This window comes from Musa acuminata, chromosome BXJ3-1 (assembly GCF_036884655.1).
Source record: "Musa acuminata AAA Group cultivar baxijiao chromosome BXJ3-1, Cavendish_Baxijiao_AAA, whole genome shotgun sequence".
Classification (NCBI taxonomy): Eukaryota; Viridiplantae; Streptophyta; class Magnoliopsida; order Zingiberales; family Musaceae; genus Musa; species Musa acuminata.
Window position 1 is genome coordinate 13,678,210 of NC_088349.1, and position 26,842 is coordinate 13,705,051.

Sequence of the window (26,842 nt, forward strand, 5' to 3'; positions counted from 1 at the left end):
AGCTGAAGGTGTTTTATGGCCTAGGTGTAGGGAAATCATGGGGGGCGACATCATATGCGCAGCGGAAGAACAAGAAAACAAAAATCCCCGATTCCCAAAAAGATGTTCGTCGTCGTGCGAAGATTGGTGCGCAAAATCCGCAAAACACAAAACTGCGTATAGAGATTGTGTTACCTAGGGAGATCGTATATCCCTGTTTCCTTGCAGATCCTCAGGAGAGGGTGAAGGAGGTCAAGCGTCCTCCTCTCTAGCGGTGATCCACACAGCAGGGTTGCGACGACGCTCCTCAAAACTCCAGGCCTACTCTGAGGTGGAGAGGGAGAGGAGAATAGGAAGGGCAAGCAAAGACTCTAGCCTATGAGGCTGTGAATCCCTCCTATTTATAGAGATCCCGTGTCAAAACCCTAATGGGTCCTTTCCCTAGTGGGTATTGGATCTGCATCCAATAAGACAAGGGCTCCGTCGGATATCTCATATCCGAACCTCTACTCATCGCAATGCCTACCATATGTGTGTGACCCTCTAGGCCCAATATCGAGCTGGCCGTGAGTCATACCTGTCAGAACTCCTTCTAACTAAGTGAATTATTATCTCTGTAATAATTCACTCGACTCATCGACTACGGAAGTACTAGGCCACTACGCCGTAGTCCCCAGACGATACAGGGGAATCCAATCTATTGGACCTGTCTGTCCTCAGTTACCATGTACCTATAGTCCCTCATCCATCTAATATCCCAGAGACCGTATATCGAGCATGGTGCTGTCAGACCCATACGGTTTCTACTTGAGTCTCGCTCTAATCGGATTCTCCCGGAGAACTCTTTCTCTCTCAACCCGAATGACCCTGGCCAGGGATTTGTCTGAGCAAGAACACATGGGATATTCCTCTCATGATACCGAGAGTGGATGATCCTCTATCGACACTCAATAGCCCTCGTAAGGTCGACTACCACTCCCAATGACCAGCTGTACTAGATCTGGGAACAGCCAAACCTATAAGTCTGGTATCAAAGAGTGGAGCACTCATACAGGACATCCTTGGTGTCTCAAGTCTAAGAACCAGATACACCACTAGGACTACGGAATCGTTGTCTGACAATAAGGCATCATCAACCATCCAGCATTCCGTAAGCGGATCAATCAGTGAACTCATTCTCCAATGAGCACCTGTACTGTATCCCTAGTGTCCCTACACGAGCAGCTATGAGACCAGCTGCATCCATCATATGGACGGGTATACAGCACACCAGTCTATCCGGTTATCACGATGTCCCTCTCGAGTAACCTATGACCGGGATTATTTAGGATATGTGTTTAAAGGTGAATCGATCTCATTATCGTGATCTCATCACGATCCGATTCCCATTGCACAAATCCAACGACATCACAATACATATGCATTTATGCAATAGTTATAAAGTGATATACGCCAAAAATATAATAAGCAAAAAGATTCTGTATCAAGTCACACGTGCCATCACTCACGTGATTGGCTTGCTGGGCACTTATGACTAGCACTAGGAACATTTCCTAAGGCATTTGTAAGTGTCCCTCTTTTATAATAGTAATTTGCTATCTTTCTTCCATGGATGTAGGTCAAAGTCATTTGACCGAACCACGTATATCTGGTGTTCTGGTGTTTTGTTTGTTCTTGTCGCTTTTATTATTTCTGCTTTATTGTCTTTGTTGTGTTGCCAAAATTACCCTTTGGTAAATATCCTGGGGCTAGCTTTAACACTTGCACCATACTTCTGTAGCAATCGTACATGAGGATATCAGCGTAGCAATGGATCCAGCAACGGAAGCTTGAATAGCTTGGAGGATGAGGCGATCTTAACGTCACCATAGTTTGTGGGTTGGATTTGGCACTGGACTGGGTTCGCCTGGGATGTTGATCATTTCAGGTGGACACTGGAGAGAGTCATCAATGTAACCTAGGAGATCATAGCCAAATAGAAGATTAGAAAGTTGTGCCCGCCAAGATGCATAGTTGCCGCCTTTGGATAATTTGAAGGGAATGAGTGCTGCAGCATTGATGGTGATAAGACTTTGAGAAGTGCTAAGAGTCCCTACAGAAACAGAGACAGGAATATCTGAAGAAAAAAATGAAGACATCCCAGATATTTTGTGGCGATTTAAGTGATCTTTACAGAAGATGTAAAGATATAGGAGGGAAGGAGGAGGAGAAAAGTATATCGATGCACTGTAGAGGAGGTTGCAGCGATGCACTGCAGAGGAGGCAGTAGGAGGCTGCAGCGATGGGTGAGGAAGCTACAGAGAAGGCTACAGCGATGCACTGTAGAGGAAGCTACAACAATGAGGCTACAGCGATGCACTGCAGAGGAGGCTGCAGTGATGCACTGTAGAAGAGGCTGCAGCAATGGGCGAGGAAGCTGCAGCGATAAGCGAGAAATCTGCAGCGATTAGGTGAAAAAAAAAATCTGCAGCAATTACAACTGCTGAAGCTTGCTATGGCAGTAAAGATTGTTGTGGCAGAGAAATTGTTGTGGCAGAGGGAAGCAGCTGCAGATGGAAGCTATAAAAACTACAATTGTTCCTGTTACCGTAGGAAGGCAGTGATGGCTATGGCAGGAGGTGACTGCTTTGTTGCTTTGGATTAATGTTGCCGAGGTGCGCCGAGGTAGAGGAAATGACAGGCGGCTACTAGCTAAGGTAGGAGAACACTACGAAACAGGGTAAGCAGTGTCGGCGTCGAGCACCTCGACGAGGTTGTGCAGCAAGGATGGCGACAGCAGCACTTCTCGCTCAAGTGAGATGTGGGAACGAGGAGGAGAGATCGTTGGCCAGGGAGCAGTTGCGAGGACGACGGCCACCATGGTAGTGTAGGCGAGGTTCTTGTGAGGGTAGGAGGTGGCCGAGCAGTCTCCGACTCCGAAATAGGAAGTAGCGACGCCGGAGGAGAGGTAAGCAGCAGCACTACCCTTTCCAACTGAATAGAAAAGAGGAGCAGTAGAAGGCTTCGGCAGAGCTGCCTACATCCGGAAGGGAGAAGGCTTTGATACCATGTAAAGAATTAAACAAAGAAGATAGAAAGATAGAAATTGTAGAAGAAACTATGAAATGCATGAGATGTAATTGTCTAATTCATTTAGATAGTGAACTCTTGATAGCTATTTATACACATTCAAAAGGGAGAATTTTTCTCAACTGCTTAGAGATTTCCTCAACTGCCTTTAGAAAATCTTATCTGCTTATGCACTAACATGACTTTTGTTCAAGATTGATCTGATAGAGTATGATAGTATATATATCAAAATTAGATTGATTTTAACGATATAATACATACCACTCCATTATATGAATTGAAGTGATAGACTTGGAGATACAAGTTGAGATAGATGATGATAATAAATGTATTGAAATTAGATTAATTTTGATGATGTGATACACACTACTCTATTATGTGCACTAGAATGATTTTTAATTAAGATTGATGTGATAAAAGATGATCGAAATTAGATTGATTTTGACAATGTAATATAATACATTACTGATTATATGCACTAAAGTGATTTTTGGAGCAGAGTTGTTATCAAACTCCCTTAAATCATCAAAATTATAAAAATTATGACTTTTAACTTCACCTTTTCTTGAAAAGATCATAAAAAATTTTATATTTTAAATATTTTAAAAATTTTATAAATTATTTAAAATAATTATTTTTATATACCAAGAAGTATATTCAAAGTATAGGCTCTCACTTGCTATTTTCTCCCTACTATTATTCTAGCTTTTGCCCGTACTCTTATCTCTCTCTCAAACCTTTTTTGTCCTTATCCTTGTAATCCGAAATAAATTTTACTTTAATCTCTCTGTATTCAAAAGGAACTATCGTGCTCGACCACCCCACCAACCTTCATGGCATTATAGAGGATGACAACACCTATTGAAATTAGATTGATTTTGACGATATGATATACATTACTCTATTATATGCACCATACTACATTAATATCCATTGGTACATCTGTTGATTCCTTTCATTTCTCACACGGAAGTGAATTTATTGTTCTAAAACATTTTAGGTTGCTTGTTCTTTCTTGTATTTGAAGTTGTTTAACACTCCCTTTTTTTTATATTTGATATCCCTATTTACTTGATTCTCTCTTGAAGTAACATTTTTAAGTGTTTTGAATGGTCAATATGTTAGTTATTAGGGACTAAATTACTATTATTTTAAACTTTAAAAAATTTTAATTTTTTTTATTAAGAAGAGAGAAATATGAAAAAACTTATTCAACCAAGAAATCAATACAGATAATAGCACAAGTAAATATAAAATAATAAATTAATTTATAAGTTCAATCATCCTAATCTATATCATTCCTTTTGATATCAAGCTTGATAGCAACAAAATATAATAAATTGTATATCATATGTCTATTATTTTTCATATCTAATTTAATGGATATGGTCATTATTATATTGATAGACTTAATATTAACTATGTTGAATATGATCAAAAGTATATTTAGTTGGACTGATAAAAATTATATCATTTAATTATTTGATTTGTATAATGAGAAAAAATTTAATTTTTTACTTATTGTCTTAACAAAATATTCATATAAAGCTCATTCGTAAAACAAAAAAAATAATATCATTAAAATAAATTTAAATAATAAAAATATCATCATTATAATACTTAATAAATAATATGGTATGAATCTTATCTTTTAAAATATTATCTTGAATCATTATATACTCATTTTCTTTTATTATTTTATATTGTTTCAGTTTAAACATCCGCCAATATAAGAAGAAAAAAGTAATTGTATCATTTTGCTTATAATATATAAAAAGTATGCACGCATCCTTTTATGAGAGGAGATTTAGAAATATCTAACAACAAGATAGGAGTATATTACGACACCACCCACTCCGTATCGTCACATCTGTGGCTGCCTGTTCGAGTCGGCCACAACCGGAACCCTGCCGCCGCGCGGCACACGCCGGCGGTGCCTCCGAAACCTCAACCGCCCCGTCTCCCCGAACCTCTTCTTCTCCGTCTCCACGATGTCGCACTCCGGGAACGGCGCCGGGTACCGCAGTCGGTCGTAGCAGACGGAGTAGCTCATGTACTGCCTCCGGAAGGCGCGCATGGCCCGCCGCTTCTCCGGGGTCATGACTGCTAGGCCGGTGGCCGCAATCTCAGCCGCCGCCGCGGGGCAGCCGCTCCGGGTCGTCGGCACCTGCTGGATCGGGTCTAAGCGGCAGCCGAGGAGGGTGAGGTCGGCGAACGACGACACGAACGGGGCGTACTTGTAGTTGACCTTGTACCTGCCGCCGGAGGTGGCCCAGTTTGACGCGTCCCAGATGGTGGCGTACAGCGACATGGGCTTCGACGGGTAGTCGCCGCCCATGGCCTCGGACCGCCGCACCTCGCGGATAGGGGTGTCGTCGACGTAGAAGCTGGAGAAAGAGTGAGAGGGAGATTAAGGAGTAGCATTACTGCATGATACACTGTTGTCGAAACAGAGGAGGGGCGTACATGATGTTGTCAGCAGTCCAGAGGATGGAGTAGCGGTGGAAGTCGGCGGTGGGATCGAAGGGGAGATAGTAGCGCTCCTCCCTTCCGCGGCTGGTGCTCCCATTGCCGTACACGTTGGTCTGCACCCTCCACTCTTTGCCGCGGATGTTCCCCAAGAACTCGAAGTCGAGCTCGTCGTGGCTCTTCTCGAACACGTCCCCGTTCGACGTCTGCATATGGCCACAGCGGAGACGTCCAAGTCAAGGGTCTAAAGCCAAGCGCATGCAGGTGCAATGTCTTACGTAGAAGGCGACCACCACTCCCGCCGTGTAATCCGATGGCAGCTTGATGGAGGCGCCGAAGAGTCCATGGTGATACATATCCGACGATATAAATCCCGATCCTGACACAAATAAGATCGAATCAAAGCCTGCACAGCTTGCCGTATAGGAGGAGGGGGGAGTTCACCGGAGTAACGGTCGAGGAGGAGGCTGACGCTCCTGCCGTCCGCGGACCGCACGAGGTTGCCTTTGCCGAAGAGCGGGGCGTATCCATCGTCGAACGCCAGGGTCGTCACGTTGACGGATGTAGCCGCGACCACGGCCGTCGAGACCAGGACGACAACGGCGACAGCGGCGGACAATGACGGCCGCGTTCCGCCATCCATCTCTCTTCTCTCGCTTTCTTCGCTGTTCGCTCGTTCCTTCCTTCTCTCCTAGCGGCGACGGAAAAAGGGGACAGAGGACCGAAGGGTTCTTTGTGGAAGAAACGAGAGGAACACAATCTTTCTCCTCTGTGTTCGAGATCGAGGAAGCAACGAAGTGGGCACGAATGAGGACCGGAAGAGGAGGAGATGGTGTTCTTGTTGAAGTGTTGGTGAATGGAAGGGGTTGTTTGACCGGGTCGCATGCATTAAGCGTTGGTGGAATTCATTACCGGTTCTTGGAACCTCCTTCCGCCATTGATCTTCTTTTATTATGCGGAATAATTGCAAACTAATTCTTAACTTAGACGACACAAATATATATATATATATATATATATATATATATATATATATATATATATATACACACACACACTTTTGTAACATAAGACTATTAAATATGTCATTATAGTTAATATTAAACTGTAATAAATTTAACACTCCTTTAAATATGAGTATTTTAATTAAAAAAAGCTTTTATTGTCGGGCTTTTATCTAATGGTCTCATAATTGGTTTTTATGTGAGAGCGATCCTTTTTCGTCGTTTTAATGAAAATACCTTTCGTCACAGCCGTCGTCCCTGACCTCCGACACACCGCCGCCACCACCTCCTCCGTGACTTCCCACTTTCCCACAGCTTCTAGCGTCGCCACCACCACCCCGCCCTTCACCAACTAACTCCCTCCATCTTCGACACGGCCTCTGTGCAGCCCCTCCACGACCTCCGGCTCCCCACTCTGTCTTCCAACGCCAACGCCACTGCCCATTGGGTGACCGATGGCCTTGGCATAGTAGAAAATATCATTGTAGAGGGACTTGGGTGCCAAAGAATACTGTTATGGTTTGCCAGTATGTTGGTGGTGATCATGAAAATATTCAGATGCTTGGCAGCCTTGAGCATGAACAAATGCTACTGGTGTCTATTATAGTGAAGCCAAAACCTGCAAACACAGAAGATGGATCGAACGAGTCATCGCAGAACCCTTATTTATTGGCTCACAGTTCTTAGGGAAGAGGATCTCCAACTTGTTATTGTTAATGTGGAGATCGATGATGGAAGTTTAAGTCTGAAGAGCTTTTAAAAGGTTAGTACAAGACTTATCGTTGGCCTTAATAGAGATGATATTAGATAGGTGATCTTAAAGCCTCGGATATAGAAATGGGTCATCTTTTTTCTGATGACTCGATCATTAAGGATGTTGATGAGAACTTAGGACGGGGGATAGGGGGTCACCTTGTCTGATCCCCTTACTGGAATCCAGTAAACCATTATGTAGGATAGTTGTTAATGATGCATAGAACAAATGGGTTGAAATGTAGGATAAAAGTCAATCAGCGAAGCCGGAGGGAAATATGATAAAAGCTTTGGCTTGATAGGGATGAGAGGGATTTACCGTTGGCGTTAAACATAAAGTGAGAGAGTTCATAAGCAATGGTGATGTTGTCATTGTCATGAATGAAGAGACCGGGGATGAATGTAGATTGGTTTTGGGTTATAAGTTTGAAAAGAGAGTTCATAGTTAGCACTTTATCAAGATGAGTAAAAATATGAGAATGACCAAGTGGATATTACATAGGTATAGCAAGAGCTCAAGAAATCGATATCGGTGAGATTATAGTTATAAATAAAATCTCTAAATGAAATCGTAAAAGAACTTGGTGAAAACTGTTTGCCACCATATTTCTCAAAAGCTAAAAGAGTATAGTTGTAATCACTGTATAACAACTAGGGGATATCAGGAAATTGAAGATCGAAGAGACGAAGACTAGCTTTAGTATTAGCATAAATAGTCAATAGGGAGGCAAAACTTATTATTCTATTATTAAATGAATAGCTTGTTAATCTGTACTGATGGTATACAATTTGATGATATCGTAAGTGTTGAATCTCGGATTTTGATGATGAAATCAATTGATAAATTATTTGATCTAATTTGTATTGAGATAAGTATACAGGATTAACTACGATAATGGTAAGGCATAAATTAGATAATGAACCGGAGTCGAAGATATAGACGATATACCAGAAGTGTGTCGAGAGCTCGTCGAGATTTCGTCGGAAGATCACCGAGAGTTCGTCGGGTGTTCGTTGAGGGTTTGTCATGAGTTCGCTGAGAGCTCGCCGGAAAACTCGTCGAGAAGTTGATCGGATGATCGTCGAGAGAAAACTCAACATACCAAACAGAGATTGCTTGTCTTAATTGTAGTTAGTACATTAGTAGAGTTAGGATTGAGAGGTCTGAATTAGGTCGGTTTAACAACCCATTCAGCACATGAAGTCACGGTCGATGGTGGCATCGCTTGGGGCTCGATCTCCTAAATATTCTAGGTAGTGGTACCATCGGTAATTAATGTTGTTAAGCGGTGGTACCACCTAGTGTCAGCTTATAGGTGATAGTATCGCCCAATAATAGCGATGGTACCGTTAGTACCCCGAAATCCAGAGATGTGATACTTTTTGGCCCAAATTCCGAAGCCACTAGGGCATATAAATACCCCACCCTATATAAAAGTGTATGAAAGTGTGAACATACTCTTAAATTATTGGGGTGCTAAAAGTATTGTAAAAGTACAAAGAGTCCTCCTCTCTTTCTAAGTGTTGAGATCATTCAAGAGATGTATGAGGCTTGTAAGAGTTATCTCCTAAACCTGTGAAAAGGATAAAGCGATGTAAAGAGGTGGTTGGTCTTCGCATATTGAAGGAAGACTATTAAAGGATGCTAGTGACCTCGATGGAAGAGGAATCAGAAGTGGATGTAGGTCATAATGACCGAACCACTATAAATTTTGGTATGCTCATTTTCATTTTGCTTTTCATCACTATCATTACTTTCTTAGATAACTACTAGTTCTTTCATTCTAAAGTCAAGAACTTTTTGAAATCGATTTTCGACGAACGAAATATTTTACAAACCGATGATTTGCTCTATTGCACTAATTCACCCCCCCCCCCCCCCCCCTCTTAGTGTCGCTCTTAATCCTAACAATTGATATCAGAGTCCGGTCACTCTCGTTTAGTTTGAAACCCAAGAGAGATAATAGTTACCGACAATCAAGAGGGTCATTCAATTACACGTCCTCCCATGTTCAATGAGACAGATTACACATATTGGAAGATGAGAATGAGGATCTTTCTAATTTCAATGGATTTTGAGTTATGGAACCTTATGAAAAATGATTTTCAAAAGTCTTCTCTTCCAATGAATAATTGGAATGAGTTGAAGAAGAAGACTTTCGTTTTAAACGTCAAGGCTATGAATGCCTTGTTTTGTGCTTTAAATAAAAATGAATTCAATTAAGTGTCTATTTGTGAAATGATTTTTGATATTTGACGCATACTTGAAATCACTCACGAAGGCACTAGTAGAGTAAAGGAGTCAAAAATAAATATTTTAGTTCATACTTATGAATTATTTCGGATGAAGCCAAGTGAAACTATTGTCGATATGTACACCCGTTTTATAGATGTCGTCAATAGTTTAAAAGCTCTTAGCAAATATTTTTTGAACTTTGAACTTGATAATGAAATCTTGATATTTCTTCCAAAGAGTTTGACCCTAAAGTAACGACCATTCAAGACGTCAAGGATTTAAATAATTTTCCTCTCGAAGAACTTATTGGGTCACTAATGACCTATGAAATAATTTATAACGCTCATGAAGAGCTTGAGAACAACCCAGGAAAGATATAGCACTAACAACTCATGAAGACCACTTGAAAGAAAATTCAAGTGATAAGGACTTTGATAATGACTTAACACTCTTGACAAGAAAGTTCAAAAAGTTCATAAAAAAGAATAAATTTAAAAATGACACTAAAAATAAAATCGAACCCAAGAAAGAACAAGTAATATGCTAGGAATGTAAAAAGCTGAGACATTTCAAAAGAATGTCTCTAAGCAAAGAAGCAGCAACCAAAGAAGAAGAAAGCTCTTAAAGCAACTTGGGACGACTCAAGTGTATTTGAAGAAGAGGAGCCAACCAACACAGAGCAAGTTGTTCACTATGCACTAATGACTATCGGAGATGAGGTAAGTAGTTCGTTAGATGCAAATTTATTTTTCGACGAGCTTTTAAGTACTTTCATGAATTGTTTGATGAATATAGATTTTTGAGAAAAAAGTATAACTATTTGAAAAAGGATCATGCCATTCTAAATGTTGAATTTGAAAAACTTAAGCATGACAATCCTTCTTTGCCTCCACGTACTAAGTATGAACACTTAGAGGCACTTAAGAAGGAAAACTTGTTACTCAAAGAAACATTAGAAAAGTTTGAGATGGCAGCAAGTCTTTGAACATGATCCTTCCTAATAAGGGTCATATTCATAGAAGAGGCAGAATCATATTTGTGAGTAGCTCTTATCAAAATCCAACTACCTTTATTAAAGGCTCTACCTTGCATATATCACCCCACACCAAATGTAACTTTTATTACAAACTTGGACATGTTACCTATAAAAGTTTACTTAAGAGATATAATTCATACAAATTGATTTGAGTTTCTAAAGAAATCATAAAAAACTCTATGCAAAACGATAAGTTGAGTAGATCAATTTTTGAGGTACCCAATGTCAAATGGCTACCTAAAAATTACCATCTTTTGTAGAAATATTTATCATCACAAGCCAGAGCAAGAGATAGTGCCTTGATAGTGGATGCTCAAGGTACATGATTGGAGATTCATCTCAATTATCTAAGTTCACTAGTCTAGACGAAGGGGATATCATATTCGGAGACAACAACAAGGGTAAATTCATTAGCAAAGGAACCATACATAACAAATCCAACTTTTTGATTAAAGATATATTATTGGTTGATGGCTTAAAGCATAAACTTGTGAGTATTAATCAATTATGTGATAAAGGATACATCATTAGGTTTGAATCCAATGCTTGCATTATTGATAAACTATACAAAAATACATCTATGATTGTCCTAAAACAAAATAATGTATACACTATCGACATTGATGATCTTTGTAATAAAATATATTTTTTGATTTTAAATGATGATGCTTAGCTTTGGCATAGGAGATTAGGTCATGCTAGCATGAAACTAATCTCTCAAATCTCATCTAAAGAACTTGTAAGAGATATTCCTAACATTAAGTTCATTAAAAACAATGTGTGTGATACATGTCAACTAGAAAAATAAATAAAAGATAGTTTCAAACCAAAGAATCAAATAAGTACCTCTAGACTATTGCAATTGATATATATGGATTTATTTGGACCAATTGATATATCAAGCCTATGAGATAGCAAATACGTTTTTGTAATTATGGACAATTATAGTAGATACACTTGGACATACTTTTTAGCACACAAAAGTGATTGTTTTAGGTATTTTTTAAAGTTTTATAAACTTGTTCAAAATGAAAAAGGCTTTATGATTTCATCGATTCGGAGTGATCACAATAGCGAATTTCAAAACCATGATTTTTAAATTTTTTATGAATCTAATAGATACAACCATAATTTTTTTACTCCGAGAAATCCTCAACAAAATGAAGTAGTAGAAAGAAAAAATAGAAATTTACAAGAAATGGCTAGAACCATGTTAAATGAACATAGTCTACCCAAATATTTTTGGGTCGAAGCCGTTAATACGACATGCTATATTATGAACAGGGTTTTAGTAAGGCTATTACTTTTCAAAACTCCTTATGAATTATGGAATAACAAAAAGCTTAGCGTTTCATATTTTAAAGTTTTCGGTTGTAAATGTTTTATCTTAAATAAAAAAGATATCTTAGGAAAGTTTGATATAAAATCCAATGAAGGGATTTTTCTTAGTTATTCTTCTATTTCTAAAGTCTTTCGTATCTTTAACAAAAGAACTTTAGTTATAAAAGAATCTATTCATGCTGTCTAAGTTTTCGAATTTAAAAAAAATGAGTTTGATGATGATCTTAATTTTGATGCTTTGAATTTAAATGAACCCTCTCCTCTACCTAGCAACTTGGATACATCTTCTTCCGAAACATCCTTACCCAAGGAATAGAAGTATGTAAATGCTCATCCTAAGGAGCTAATCATAGGAGATACATCAAAAGAGGTTCAAACTCGTTCTTCTCTTAAAATTTTTTGTTCCAATGCCACTTTTCTTTCTTAAATTAAACATAAATGCATTGAAGATGCCTTGAAAGATGATTCATGGGTCATCACAATGCAAAAAGAGTTGAACCAATTTGAAAGAGACGAGGTGTGGAAGCTTGTTCCTAGGCCAAATGACCATTTAGTTATTGGTACTAAATGTGTCTTTCATAAACAAGCAAGATGAATTTGATATTGTGGTTATAAACAAGGCTAGATTAGTGGTCAAGGGTTTTAACCAAGAAGAATGTATTGATTATGAAGAAATCTTCGCTCTTGTGGCGAGATTAGAAGCCATAAGGATGCTCCTTGCTTATGCTAGTAGTAATAATTTTAAGTTATTTTAAATGGATGTTAAAAGTATTTTTCTTAATGACTTTATTTCCAAAGAAGTTTATGTTGAATAACCTCCCGGATTTGAGAATGATAATTTTCTTCTTAATGGCTTTATTTCCGAAGAAGTTTATGTTGAACAACCTCCCGGATTTGAGAATGATAATTTTTTGAATTGTGTTTAAATTGACTAAAGCTCTATATGGATTAAAACAAGCCCCAAGGGCTTGGTACGAGAGACTTAACTCCTTTCTTATCTAAAATAATTTCTCTAAAGGCAAGGTCGATTGTACATTGTTTATTAAATATTTTGAAAATAATTTTTTTATTATTCAAATTTATGTTGATGATATTATCTTTTGTTCTACAAATGAATCTTTATGTGAATCATTTGCGAAGAGTATGAGTCTAGAGTTTGAAATGAGTTTAATAGGGGAACTAACTTTCTTTATAGGCTTACAAATCAAACAACTTAGTGATGATATTTTTCTTAATCAAACAAAATATATATTAGACTTGGTAAAATGGTTTAAAATGGATAGTTTAAATGCTATCAATATTCCTATGAGTACCTCCACTAAGTTAGACATTGACGAAGGTGGAGAAAGCTTTGATCAAAAAACTTATATGGGTATGATAGGTAGTTTACTATGCCTCACCGTAATTAGACCGGACATTATTTTTAGCATAAGACTTTGTGCTAGGTTTCGATCTAACCCCAAGCAATCTCATTTAAAAGTTGTTAAAAGGATTTTTAGATACCTAAAAGAAACTCCTAATATAGTATTATGGTATTTAAAATCTAAAAACTTTGAATTGCTTGGTTATGTGGATGCTGATTTCGCTAGCTGCCAAATAGATAGAAAAAGCACATCCGGAATATGTCAATTTTTAGGACACACACTTATCTCTTGGCTTTCCAAGAAACAAAATTCGATTGTACTATCTATAACCGAAGCTAAGTATATAGCAATAGGTGCATGCTGTACTCAAGTTATATGGATGAAAAATAGTTTATAGGATTATGAAATTCACCTGAAAAACATACCTATAAAGTGTGATAACACTATTGCAATATGCTTAATAAAAACTCATATTCAACATTCTAGAATTAAACATATTGATATTATGTATCACTTTATATTAGATTATGTTAATAACTATAACATATCTCTAGAATTTATTGATATAAAACATTAATTAGTTGATATTTTTACAAAACTCTTGATTGAGGAATAATTTGATTTTATAAGAAGAGAATTAGGTATGTTAAATTTCCCTGATACATAAGTTCCTCTTTAAAATTTTCTTCGGATTTTCTTAATTGAGTTCTATTTTTCAAGATCATTCACTATAATTTTTCACTTGAGATAAGATTTGAAGCATGAATTTATGGTATGAACCATATGAATTCTTTCATACAAATTTTCTCCTCTTACAAAAGTATAACTTCAAAAATCTTATATGATGTTTGTGTAAATAAGTGTGTGCACCAAATAATGATAAAGATCTTACGTGTTCGAACACACAATGTCGGCACCACACCACAATGTAGCAAGTACTCACTACCTATAGGCAGTGGCATCGCCTAGCTAGCAGTAGCACTGCTAGTGCTCTTTTGTTGTAAGCAATGGCACTACCCGCAACTCAGCACTATAAAACCCAAGTTAGGCTCAGCGGTAGAACTGACCCTAACTCACTCTACACCTCTCTATAGAGCCCCAAATTCCTAATTCCTCTTGTTCTCCCTATAGTAACTCAAAAGAATCCTCATCCTTTACTAAATCAAGGATCAATCTCAAACCCCCCTTTTGGTGATCACAAGAAGGTTAAAGGTAATCCCTAAACCAAATCGTTTCCTTCTTTGCATTACTTATACTTGCCTCTCATTTATTCTTAATAAATGTAGTATCCATGACTTCTAGAAGATCCTCAAGGGATAGAGGGAAGAGGAGATTAGATGTAACCTACGACTCCCTACTTTTTGATTCTCCTCAACATGCTCTTAAATTTCCAACCATAGAAACTAGAAATGTTCACAAGGGGAAATACGTAAATTTAGAGGAATTGAGCAATTTGGAACCAATTTAATGGTTTGCTAACCTAGATATCCTCTCAATCTTTCAAATAAGTGAACATATCTATCCTAGACTTGTTAGATTATTTTATAACAACTTGTATGTGGATGAACACGATAGGGTCTCAGCTTATCTCTTAGGACATCATATACCCAGTACGGATAGCATAATTTGTAACCTCATAGGAATTACTGAGAAAAAGAGAGGTTGTTACTTTAGAGGTCAATGGGACGAAGAATCAGTTGGAACCACTTATTCTGATGCCTTAGATACAATTTTTGGTAATTTAAACATGTCTATCCTTCCAAAAAGCTATGAGCACTTACTATCTTTCAACACCGAATTGCTTCATCACATTTTGATAAGTATTATACTCCCAAAACAGTATAATCATGATGAAATTAGCCAAATAAAATTAGAAACGATGTATTGGATTATGAAAGGACATTACAATTATTTTGGTTACCTAATACAACAAAACATGATTGAACTATCAAAAAAGGACATGATGCTTCCATATGGTGGCTTGATCACTAGACTGATCCATGCATATGACATAGTCATTCCACCTGATGAAGAAATCTTGAAACTAGATAGGTTCAACATCATAAATAAAAACATGTTAAGATGGTTAAGATGTATAGTCATAAATGAGACTTGGACTAGATTACCTAAAAGGACTGACCCCCTCTCACCAGATCCAGAACCTGAAACATTAATATTTAGGGAACATCAATTTTCTCCTACTGGTCCCTTTGAGGCAACTCCTCCAACAGAGCAAGCACCCTCCTCCTACGACATAAGTACTCGAATGGATCAATTTGAACAATGTCAAGATCAAATTATAACTGAGTTGCAGCAGATTCATCGGTAACTTAATACTTTGTTTAGACATTTTGACTTATCACCACCTGAATAGCTAATGCATGTCTTTGTACTGATGACAAAGGGGGAGAAGTTGATGGAATTTCTCACCTCAATGATGTGAACTTTTGATGTTGTATTCACTTTGATGTTATATTCACTTTGATATTATATTCACTTCGATGTTGAATTGATGTTGTGATTTCTTTAATATTGATAACTTTTGATGTTGTGATCTCTTTAATGTTGATAATTTTTAAATGTTACTATACAATGATGCAATATCATATTCTTAATATTGTGAACTTTTGAATGCTACCATGCAATAGTCATAAAAGTTATATCATGATGATGCTTCATGTAAGTAGTAATGTAAGGTTATGCCCGAATCATTTTATCATGTATGAATTGATAAAATTATGTATTTAATATCTTGATAACTTGAAACTATAATGATGCACAATTAATTTCTAATTAAAATCGATTAAAGCTTGAATTCAAGATCGTGAATTCAAGTTTGTATTCTCTTAAGTATGATATATAAATAGGGAGAGTCAAAGTTAACTCTGTAACCAATTAGTTATCATCATCAAAAAGGGGAAGATTATTGAATCTTGGATTTTGATGATGAAATCAATTAGTAAATTGTTTGATCTAATCTATGTATTGAGATAAGTGTGCAGGATTAACTACGATAGTGGTAATACATAAAGCAGATGATGAGACGGAGTCGAAGATACGAATGATGTACTGAAAGTGTGTCGGGAGCTAGCCGAGAGTTCGTCGGAAGATAGCCGAGAGTTCGTCGGGAGTTTGCTGAGGGTTCGTCGAGAGTTCGCCGGGAGCTCACCGGAAAACTCGTCAAGAAGTTGGTCGGATGATCGCCGAGAGAAAACTCGACATACTAGATAGAGATTTCTTGCCTTAATCATAGTTAGTATATTAGTTGAGTTAGGATTGGGAGGTAATCCCACTAACTCAGTTATGGGCCAACTGGGCCCTTAACATGGCTAAATTGAGCTGGTTGAATAGCCCATTCAGCACCTGAAGTCAGGGCCGACGGTGGCATCGCTTGAGACTCGATCTCCTAGGTATTTTGGGCGGTGGTACCATCAGCAGTTAATGTTGCCAAGCAATGATATTGCCCCTATCAAGCAATGGTATCGCTAGAGCTCGATCTCCGAGCTCTGCCAAGTGGTGGTACCGCCTAATGTCAATCTGTAGATGATTGTACTGCCCAATAATGACAATGGTACCGCCAGTACCCTAAAATCCAAGGATGTGATATTTTTTAGCTTCAATTCTGAAGTCATTTGGGCCTATAAAGACCTTACTCTTTTCTGCATGAAAGTGCATGAAAGTGTGAATATAATCTTGAATTCTTGGGATGCTAAAAGTGTTGTAAAAGTGCAAAGAGTCCTCCTACCTTTCTAAGTGTTGAGATTATTCAAGAGAGGTGTGAGGCTTGTAAGGGTTATCTCCTAAACCTATAAAAAAGAGAAAGTGTTGTAAAGAGGTGGTTGGTCTTCGCCTATTGAAGGAAGACCATTAGTAGATGTCGGTGACCTCGACGGAGGAGGAATCAAAAGTGGATGTAGATCACAATGATCGAACCATTATAAATTTTGGTGTGCTCATTTCCATTCTGCTTTTTATTACTGTCATTACTTTCTTAGATAACTTCTAGTTCTTTCGTTCTAAAGTCAAAATACTTTCCAAAATCAATTTTGGATGAACGAAATATTTTATAAACCGATGATTTTTTTCACTACACTAATTCACTCTTCTCTCTTAGTGTCGCTCTTGATCCTAACAATAAATGCCAGGCAACTATAATTCCTCCTAAGTATCCTTGAGAGGGTACGAAGCCCTCCCACCCCTTTCCAGTTTGTAGATGAAGATTATAGCTTTTTGTTTAGATAAGTGGGTCTTAAGCAACACTAGGATGGAGTCCTCATGAGAGTTGATAAAATGTCAAATGTGATTAGGTGTAGAGCTAGGTTAATGGTCATTGGGTCTATGATGCAATGGGTTTAATAGTCTTATCATGCCTATTAGGCTTCGCAGACTATTCTGAATTATGAGTGTTCTAAGTGGGGTGATTTCCATTTCAAGGCCTTCTCTAAACTTTGATCCAAGGGCCCATACAAATATGCAAATATCACCAGTGTTGTTCAGCACAAAAGAGGATGTGGGTTCGCCGGTGCTTTGCTTGTCGAAGTCATCCTTGCTTGTAGGGGCCGATTGCTCCAACAACTTGCTTTGGTTGCACCGATTAATATGGTGACTCGTGATTTCGCATGAGAAACAGAAGTTGGGAAGGTTTTCTTAGGTGATAGTTTGAAAGAAGTTTGAATCCCATATTCTTATCCATATCTCTTGAGGAAGTAGTTGAGAGTAGTCGAGCATGGGCACACACACTGTTAAATCTTCCCCTAGTTCTAGAGCTAGTGATAGTGTCACCCTTTAGCGATTTTTTGTTGTAAGCAGCAATCTGAAAGAGAATTCTGGGGAACATTAACTTAATCAAGAGCCCAGGGAGCTATAGCCAAGTTGGAGTAGTGGTTATCGTTTGTTTTATGGGTTCAAAGTTCTAATACGAGGGGAAGAGGTTGAGGGCATAGCATCTAAGGAACCATGGGTCTCTAGTGAGGGTGTTTATCATGTCTTGCTCGATTGGAAGCAAAAATACAAGAAACCCCCCATGAGGTCTACCCTTGCATATTGTACCTCAACTAGATTGAGGGCCAAAACATACTGAGAGGAGCTTTAGATCATGGCAATCTTAGCAACAAGGTCAGCATCAAAGCTGCATGGGTCAATAAAAGAAATCTGTCTAAAGAGACTAGCCCAAAATGAGAGAAGTTTGGAAGAATGATTGGCATTCTATTAAGATATTGTGGTCATCGGAAAGAGATAGTAATGGAGATTAAGAGGTTCCAAGAGTGATCGTGGAAGGAGGAGCTTGCTTAGCAGGAAGAGGAATTGGTAAAGGTGAAGAGATGTTAGGGGAATATACCGATGACAGGTGAATGTAAGATAGAGATGAGGAGAGATGAGGGGCATAAATTTATTCCTACTTGTTGATATGTATTATTACTAAAGATTTGATATCATCCTATAATAATCAAATTAGTCAAAATTAATATATATATATATATATATATAAGATTAGATATAAATTCAATCTAAAAACAGCTAAGTCAATCCTAATAAATATCATTTGGTTCTTTCAAATCTTAATAATATAAGACTGTTCATTAGCCTTTTTCTGTCTCATATGAATATTCTCTTAAAGGTAGCTCTACTTATAAAAGCCTGACCTGCAACTCTTACTTTTTAAGCCTCCCAAAGATCTATCATAATGCACACACTCTAACAGGGAAGTGAAAAAGCCACCTGTCTCTCTCCATGAACAGTTGACATTGATTGATCACCATGAAACTGTAGTCTACTTTTAGTGCTCACTGGGACAAGCAAAACATCACGTCTAAGTCTCTGTGTTTTGAGATCATGCAATTAATCAATTAACAAGTAGCAGTAAACAAAAAGGTGTGGACTTCCAATGTTGAGTCATTAATCATACCAAATAGGCCTCCTTTGTGAGCTATTGTTTTCTTCTTATCAATCAATTTGATGAGTCCTTTCTCCATCCCTCCTTGGGGATCCCCATGCTCACCTCATGTAATGCATGCTTGGTTTTCTGAAAAGAACTTCTTGGATAAGAAAAGATAGATATCCGTGATGTCACAAGCGAGGGCAAAACTTTTGACTCTCTGATGCTGAAGTGACCTCGGTGACTTCATGGCACAGGCAGGACTCTCTCATGTAGGCTTGATATATGTAAGAGAGCAGCACTAATACCAATGGAACTAATGAACTTAAAATTGAAGGCATTAAAATGCACTCTTGTACATGTATCATCTATTTGCTGACCCACCACCCTTAGGTATACTGTCATGCATTTTATATGCCTCTACTAACAAATTTTGTGTTAGAAGAATGCTACTTCTATTTGATCCACATCCGAAATGGAAGGATAGTAGTTAAGTTGGTTTATAAGAATTTAATAGAAATATTTTTATTAATTTGAGCTTAATAATTAGAGATTTTTTATTTATACTCAACAAATTAATAGATCAATTATTCCATCAGATAGTATGTACAGAGGTAACGTAATATTACATATGGTGAGTCGCATGATGAATGATTAGGAATAGAAGCTAATCATCGTATGTATGAAGTTGAGCATATTAAGGTTTGATTTTAGCTTGCCTTTCGTTCTTGATAAGAATATAGAATATACATGCATGACGCTTGAGTTAGAAACTATGATATTTATTCGATTTAAATAGAACTAGAGTTATCATAAAATAAAATCATCACTTGACTAATCATCATATATGTCATGATAAGATTTGATTTTGGATTTTGTTTATATGTTGATGACAATATTAACCTTTAACTAAGGATAGTTGTAATACCTCCCAATTGAATCAGATCCTACGATCTTGGATAGATACATGGAGTCACCATTAGGCTAAATCTTATGCTCATTGTACTAAAATTTGATTTGTGTGTTGTATCTAAACTTGAAAATAAGATCAAACCTTTTAAGAGAGAGATTATAACACGATCGAGCCGAGTCGAATCTTATGAACTCATTCAAAATAGGACAGGCAGCATATGGTAAGCACAGAAGAGTTTGATTGAGTTGGATCCTCATACAAAGTCTACGAGACTGAGAGTAGCCATCTACATTATCCGGTTAACCTAACAATGAAGCAGTCAATCTCAGAACTCCATCTTCACCCTCTACATACATCTTCTTCGCATTGTGATTGATGGCGGTCGACGTAGATTGTCTGTAGTGCTTGTCGTTGATGCTAGTAATCGTTGTCTGGAAATCATCCATCTGATGCCAACAACAGCCTACACGCCAAATGTCTTCTGGTTGTGCTACTGACCACTCTAATGGCATATTATGATGGCAACTTTTGCATGTACGAATCCATATGTGTTTTGCCGCACTTTTCATGACATCTTTTTCTGTAGCAATCTCCTTGAACTCTGCAAACTTTTGTTCCATCAACTAAACCAAGGGTTGAAGGCAAAGATCAAAGGTTTAGTCAGCACAACTAAGCAGTTTCTATGTGGAAGATGAGAATGAATTTTTCATGTTCTATCAGATCCACAAAATTAGTGGGGGAGAAGAAGAAGCTCAGGAGGAGTAGATCAGGTACTCAAGTTCAATTACAGCCCTGTACAAAATATTCCTTCTCACTCAGAGATTGCCCAAGAGAACAAGTAACAGGGAAGGAACCTCTCTCTCTCTCTCTCTGTGTCTCTCTCTCTCTGAGGTGTCATTTTCTGTCACAGGAGTCAAAAGACAACCCAACCCAAGAATCAAGCCTTGTTACTCCACACACTGTTTACTCTCCATGCTGACAGTGTGTTCAGAAGACAACTTTGCCACTGCAACTCTTTGTCACTGCCACTTAAAATACCTATACACACATACCCCACAGCCTCATCATTTCACAATAGCAACTCTCTTTCTCCTACTCTTTCACACGCTCACACATTGCGTTAACCTCAGGAAGAGGAGGAGGAGGAGGAGGAGGAGGAAGTTTGGTGATCAAATGGAGCTCTTTTCAGCAGCACCAGATTTGTCGCTTCAGATCGGCTCTGATGATGCCACACCACCAAGTTGGAGAAAACCAGATGAGACCATGGAGTTAGGGTTTCGACGGAGGGACGTGTGTGACTCCCCCACCACTACAACCTACATTTACCCCATCACTGCATCCGCAGCGAACGCCAACGCTGCCGCCTTTGAGCTCTCCTTGGCGAACACAAATGGTGCCGTCTCCATCGATCACCGCCATCACCACCCACCACTTCCCGAGGTCTGTCACCGAGATCAAAGCTGGATGAAACCCATAACAGGCATCCCTATCTACCAACATCCACCTTCCTTTCCTTTAGTCGCGCCGCATCAGCAGCAACACTTGTGTGGGCCTTCTTCTTCCACCCACGGTTTCACACCCTTCATAGCCAGCCATAGCTTGTCGAGATCAAGATACTTGCCGTCGAGGTTCCCCGGCAGGCGGAGCATGCGAGCGCCAAGGATGCGATGGACTACCGCACTCCATGCCCGCTTTGTCCATGCTGTGGAGCTGTTGGGTGGCCATGAGAGTATGCTACGAGTCTCCCATATCATTTGCATGGACCGATCTTGCCTTTCTTTTATGACTTCTCTTCCTTCAATTGTTTTGGAGTTCAGGAGCTACACCCAAGTCAGTTCTAGAGCTCATGGATGTGAAAGATCTTACCTTGTCTCATGTGAAATCCCACCTGCAGGTAACCCTTCTTCCCTGAAATCAAGATTTGATCTTCTTTTTCCTTTTTCTTGCCAAGTTCTGAGTAAATTCAGGAGTACAAAAGCATCCTGTGGCCTACAGAAACCCTCCCTTCCTTTTTCTTGTGTTCTCCTCCTTGGTGTTTCCTCATCATCACTCTTTCCACAGCATGTATTGCGGCAGCTTTTACACTCCAACCAGAAAAAAAAAAGATGCTACTGTAAGAAAAGACCAGTGAACTGTGCAGGAAGCTACTCTAATAAGTTGCATTCAACCCTAGACAAAGCTAAAATGAAGTACATTGTTGTCCATAGTCTCTTGGATGTTTGTCTTACACCTTGAATCTACTTTTACCTCACTTGATAACACACTGGAATGACTAAATTTGGACTGTAGGTCTGTGTGCTTTACAAAATGATTATCCAACATTAATCATTTATAGTTATGTATGTGCCATTGCAGATGTATCGAACTCTGAAGAACACTGATAAATTAGCAGTTCCATCAGGTCGAGAAGATTCTGATCTCACATTTCTTGCCTAAACGCTGGCTCAATTATTATGGTGTTAAGGATTGCTTCCTGTCCCAGGTCAATCTGATGGGTTTGAGAATGGATCAACAAGAGAGAATTCTGATGAAAACCCGGTAGGCGTTCGTGATTTCGACCGATCAGAATCATGGGGACACAGACTCGACCGTGTCGGTGTGCGCCCGAGGTAGCAAATCATCCCATCTTTGATTGTTTTCCTACATCTGTTTGCTAATTTGATATGCAAATTAATGATCTCGAACTATATACGCTATGAGATGGAAAGGGATTTATGTACATTAGTAATGTCATAGCGAGTGATTACAACTTGATATGGGTGAGTGGCCCTTTTCATGTTCTCACACTTCCAGGCTATCAGTACTTTGGAAAAGACATTAACTGGCATAACATGGACATCTGAACTCTCTTCCCAAATCCATGTTTGATACGAGTGATGTGCATCTACTGATGTGTTAGCACGAATGATGAACCTGAATTATGAAGACCTCCACCAGTCACAAGATGCTACTAGTGATCAGGTCACAAGGGTGAAGGAGAGAGATTAGAACAATAGAATATATGAACATTCACTAGGATGAAAATGGCTATTTCTTGTGGACAAAATTCTTCTCTGCTTTTATTTGTATGTTTTTCCCTCAGGGATTTAATGGATATGATGATGATGAGATAAGTCCCTTTATTCACAAAAGAAAGAAGCTTCAAACAGTGCCTGTCCAGTCTGCTTGCTTCTTGTAGAAGTCAAGAGAGTACATAGATATCAAAAATGTTGCTTCCCTTGCATTACTCTTCTCTTCCCATCAAGATTATGTGATCCTTCAGCAAGAGAGTGAAGAGGCTTATTCTCTAACCTAACCCTAGATGCAGCCTCTTCTGAGAGAACTGTTCTGAGTGTTGCATGCATTCATCATGTCAGGAATCTTCATTTGACCCATCAAATGAAGTCAAGTGCAAATAAATTACCCTATATGTGAAGCTAAAATGATACTTGCAAATCTAGCAAAAAGGAAGCTTCTTTAGCACATACTGTTGGTCCATGATTTTGTTCCTGCTGATGTATACTGTGCGACGATTGTTTTGCAACAGAGGAAGCATCTACAATGGCATAGCAAGAGAATCTACTACAGAGAGCATGCAGCAGTATAAGGTATCTAAACTTGTTTCTTTCCTGATCACATGAACTTATCCGAAGAATGAAAGTTTAACTGTCACAATGATTCACAGTAGTATAAACTTGTGCTTGCATTTTTATCTGACAAGAAAAACCATTATAGCAGGAGCTTTTCTTGAGGAAAAGTCTGTTATTTTCTGTAAAACTTGTCCATGCAGTCTCCATATGAATGCTGGAAATTTTATTTGGTTGAAGCATGCAAAACACTGAATCATATCAAGATAAACTAACAAAAATGATGTAGTCTCTCTTCTTTCTTTTGCAGGAGGATGATCAATCAGACAGCTTTGAAATGTTTCTGGAATTGAATTCATCGGTTCTTTCGGAGACATCAAGCCCGAATAAGCCGAATCTTGAGATCACATTGGGCAGACCACATTAGTATGAGCTTTTCCACAAAAAAGTCTCTCTCATAGGTAAATTGCAGAAGAGAAATGGAGACTGAGATAGATGAGCTTAAGAGAAGAGAAGATAAGATGACTCCATGCAATTCATCTGTTTGACTTGTAAGCTTAAAACTAGGACTATGTTCTCTTATGGTGTATCAGTGACTCAAAATACAAGTCAAGATGGTGTGGTTAGCATATGTATTACTTTGTGGATTTCAATCCTTAAGATCTGTTAAAGTTAGGGTTTATCTGGCTCCAAGAAACTGTTGTCAGTCTGATCTCATCACAAGGAGCCCATAAAATCTCATGATTCACAAAAGGAGAAAACCCTCACGAATTCATGTTATCACAAGGGAATTTTTCCATGGTACTTTTAAAATTATAAGAGAAATTATTTTCATCTCGTCGACATTTCTTGTTTTTAGTAATTTGTTTTTTCTTGACTTCAATTGACTGATTAATACTTATTGTCACCTAATCCTATATCGATATGCATGTTTGATGGTTCCTTCACTCAAGAACATAAGACTCTTCTATACACCAATCAAAAGGCATAAATATGTCTGCATAACTTAATATTTATGTACATGACTTTTCACATGGTCTGAAACAAGCTGAACTTTTGTGGAGTACATGACCTTTATGCAGTCCTTCCTAAGGTGGCTAATGGCAGTATCTGTGATGAACTCTTAGTTGAGGTCATCTAAATAGACTTTTTTCTAGTGGATGGTAGAGAGTATTTGTTTGGTTTAAAATATTAATTATGGTATTAAGATGATCTCATTGACATTTGGTTTAAATTGGTACACATGTTTCTATTGGATAATGAATTCATCATCCAATATGAAAAATGTTATATTAGCCAAACATGCTCTCAATGAGTAATAAAGTAGAAATGTTAACCAACAAAGATTAGCATCTTGATGTGTGCCTCATGTCTCCTTTTTATCATCAACATCTTTTGCAAGGCATCCATCTCTCTAGATGGACTCCAGTGTGTGTCTATGTAGACGTTAACATTAATTGCATTTGATTATATGAAAATAAAGAAAAAACATATGAAAAATAAGCATACAGGTATAAAGAAGAAATACTTGACAACCATAGTTGATCTAACTAAATGTTTATTATTGCATGTCTAACAAGAGAAATCAAGTTGAGCCTCTCCAATTCCTATGGATCAGAGTCATCCATCTCTCCAATTTATGGCAGACTGGTGAGATGATATATGTGTGAGTTGGGTAGGGATCCTCACAAGATTGGTGGCATACTTGGTTTTGGCTTTTGTTGATGTTCTTCTGCTCCCATGCACAGCCCTCTCTGAGTTCCATGGATGTGTCAGAATCTTGGCTGCAATACTTTTTATTCCTTGCATACTTTCGAGCAATTACTTCTCCTTTTATGATTTCCCAAGCCTACTTTTCTGACACCATAGTCTTCCCTCTATTTGACTTCTATATTAGTTCTTCTTCATGCTCATCTTGATCATCTGTAAGTCTTAATCCTCCCATTTAGTTCAACAAAATTGATACGGGTAAGAAGGAAATCAAAGCTAGTGGGGTGATTAAAGAGCTCTTTTCAAAGGCTGTGCAGCTTTTCTTTACATCTCTTCCTTCTCATCTCTTTCTCCCTCCCTCAAAGAACTCAATCTCTCCCTCTCTTTCTCTCCACCGACTATCTTTCATCCTTTCCGTCTCTTTCTGACACTGACTTTAGAAGGATCAGAAGGGAAACCAGAGAGGAGCTCAGCAAATTATATAAGAATGATTACCCTATCACATAGTACATGGCTACCTACAGTCCCACTCCCGGAGCTCTTTCTCCTCGTCCGTTCTCCCCCCCGCCCCCTCTTTCTTCGCTGGCAAGCGGAGACAGCGTGAGCGAGCGTGTGATCGGGGACATGCAGCGCCTGGTGCTCCCTCGGACTTGATGCCTCGGGAAGCCGTCAGCGACGCTGTCAAGAGGAGGACGGCCAAAGAATGGACGCCTTGAGGTGACGCATCCTGCATGCCTTGTGTACCCCCACCAGCACCCACAGCTCGTTGCCTCTTCCCCATGGCTCTCTGCAAAGCCGCACTGCCCTCATTGACTGCGCTTTGTGTCGCTTTTACTTGACATCTCCTTCTCTCTCTCCCTCTCTGTTGGCTGGTGCTCGGTCAACACTGAGCAAACATGGTAGCCTAGTGTTGGTGTAGCACGTCTGCCCTTGTCAACTTAGCCAACGTTTTGGGTGGTCAAAGAGGTCAAGGTTTTCTTGACGCCATGAATAGTGTTTGGGTGCTGCTCCAGTTCAGGCAAGTGGTCAGACCTTTGAGTTAATGGAGTTAGTGTAGCCCGTGCTCGACGCTCTATGCTATCTATCGTCTCTTCCTGTTTTCTCATTTAAAGAAAACTATTTTGCAGAGTTCAAGGGGGATGAAATCCCTGTCAAAACAGAAGTGAAAGGAGGCGGATCTCCTCTCCAAAAACACAGACTTAGACGGTGTGGCACCTCTCAAATCCAATGAGACAGGAGGCGAAGCAGCTCTCCAAATAACACAAGAGTTTTGTCTGTCAAAATTAGCTAAGTTGTGTGCAGGGGTGTTGGAGTTTTTGCTGATATGGGACCATCGGATAACATCGACCGCCTTAGCATAATAGGAGATGTGATTGCTACTGTGGTTGTTGATGAGGATCTGTGAATCAGAGAAAACTCTGATTCTTGATAGGTTCAGGTGTTGTGCAGCCTTGAGGCCTTCAAGGAGAACGCACCCCTCAGCTTGTGGAGGGGAGATGGAGGGGATCTCTTTGTTCCTTGCATCAG

General features: G+C 38.8%; 2 protein-coding genes across 2 annotated transcripts; one reads left to right on the forward strand and one right to left on the reverse strand.

Moving 5' to 3' along the window:
- Positions 1-2,686: 2,686 nt before the first annotated feature.
- Positions 2,687-6,378, reverse strand: LOC103997764 (probable xyloglucan endotransglucosylase/hydrolase protein 30). The gene is made up of 5 exons (XM_065136387.1): positions 5,962-6,378; positions 5,796-5,896; positions 5,515-5,723; positions 4,949-5,435; positions 2,687-2,995 (listed from the first exon to the last, which is right to left on the reverse strand). Exons 1-5 carry the CDS (start codon positions 6,158-6,160, stop codon positions 2,687-2,689), a joined length of 1,305 nt encoding a protein of 434 aa, XP_064992459.1. The 5' UTR covers positions 6,161-6,378.
- Positions 6,379-21,212: 14,834 nt separating this feature from the next.
- LOC135629196 (probable transcription factor KAN2) lies at positions 21,213-23,217 on the forward strand. Its single transcript, XM_065136388.1, has 6 exons — positions 21,213-21,768; positions 21,857-21,933; positions 22,395-22,440; positions 22,522-22,581; positions 22,966-23,009; positions 23,122-23,217. Exons 1-6 carry the CDS (start codon positions 21,213-21,215, stop codon positions 23,215-23,217), a joined length of 879 nt encoding a protein of 292 aa, XP_064992460.1.
- Positions 23,218-26,842: the final 3,625 nt, after the last annotated feature.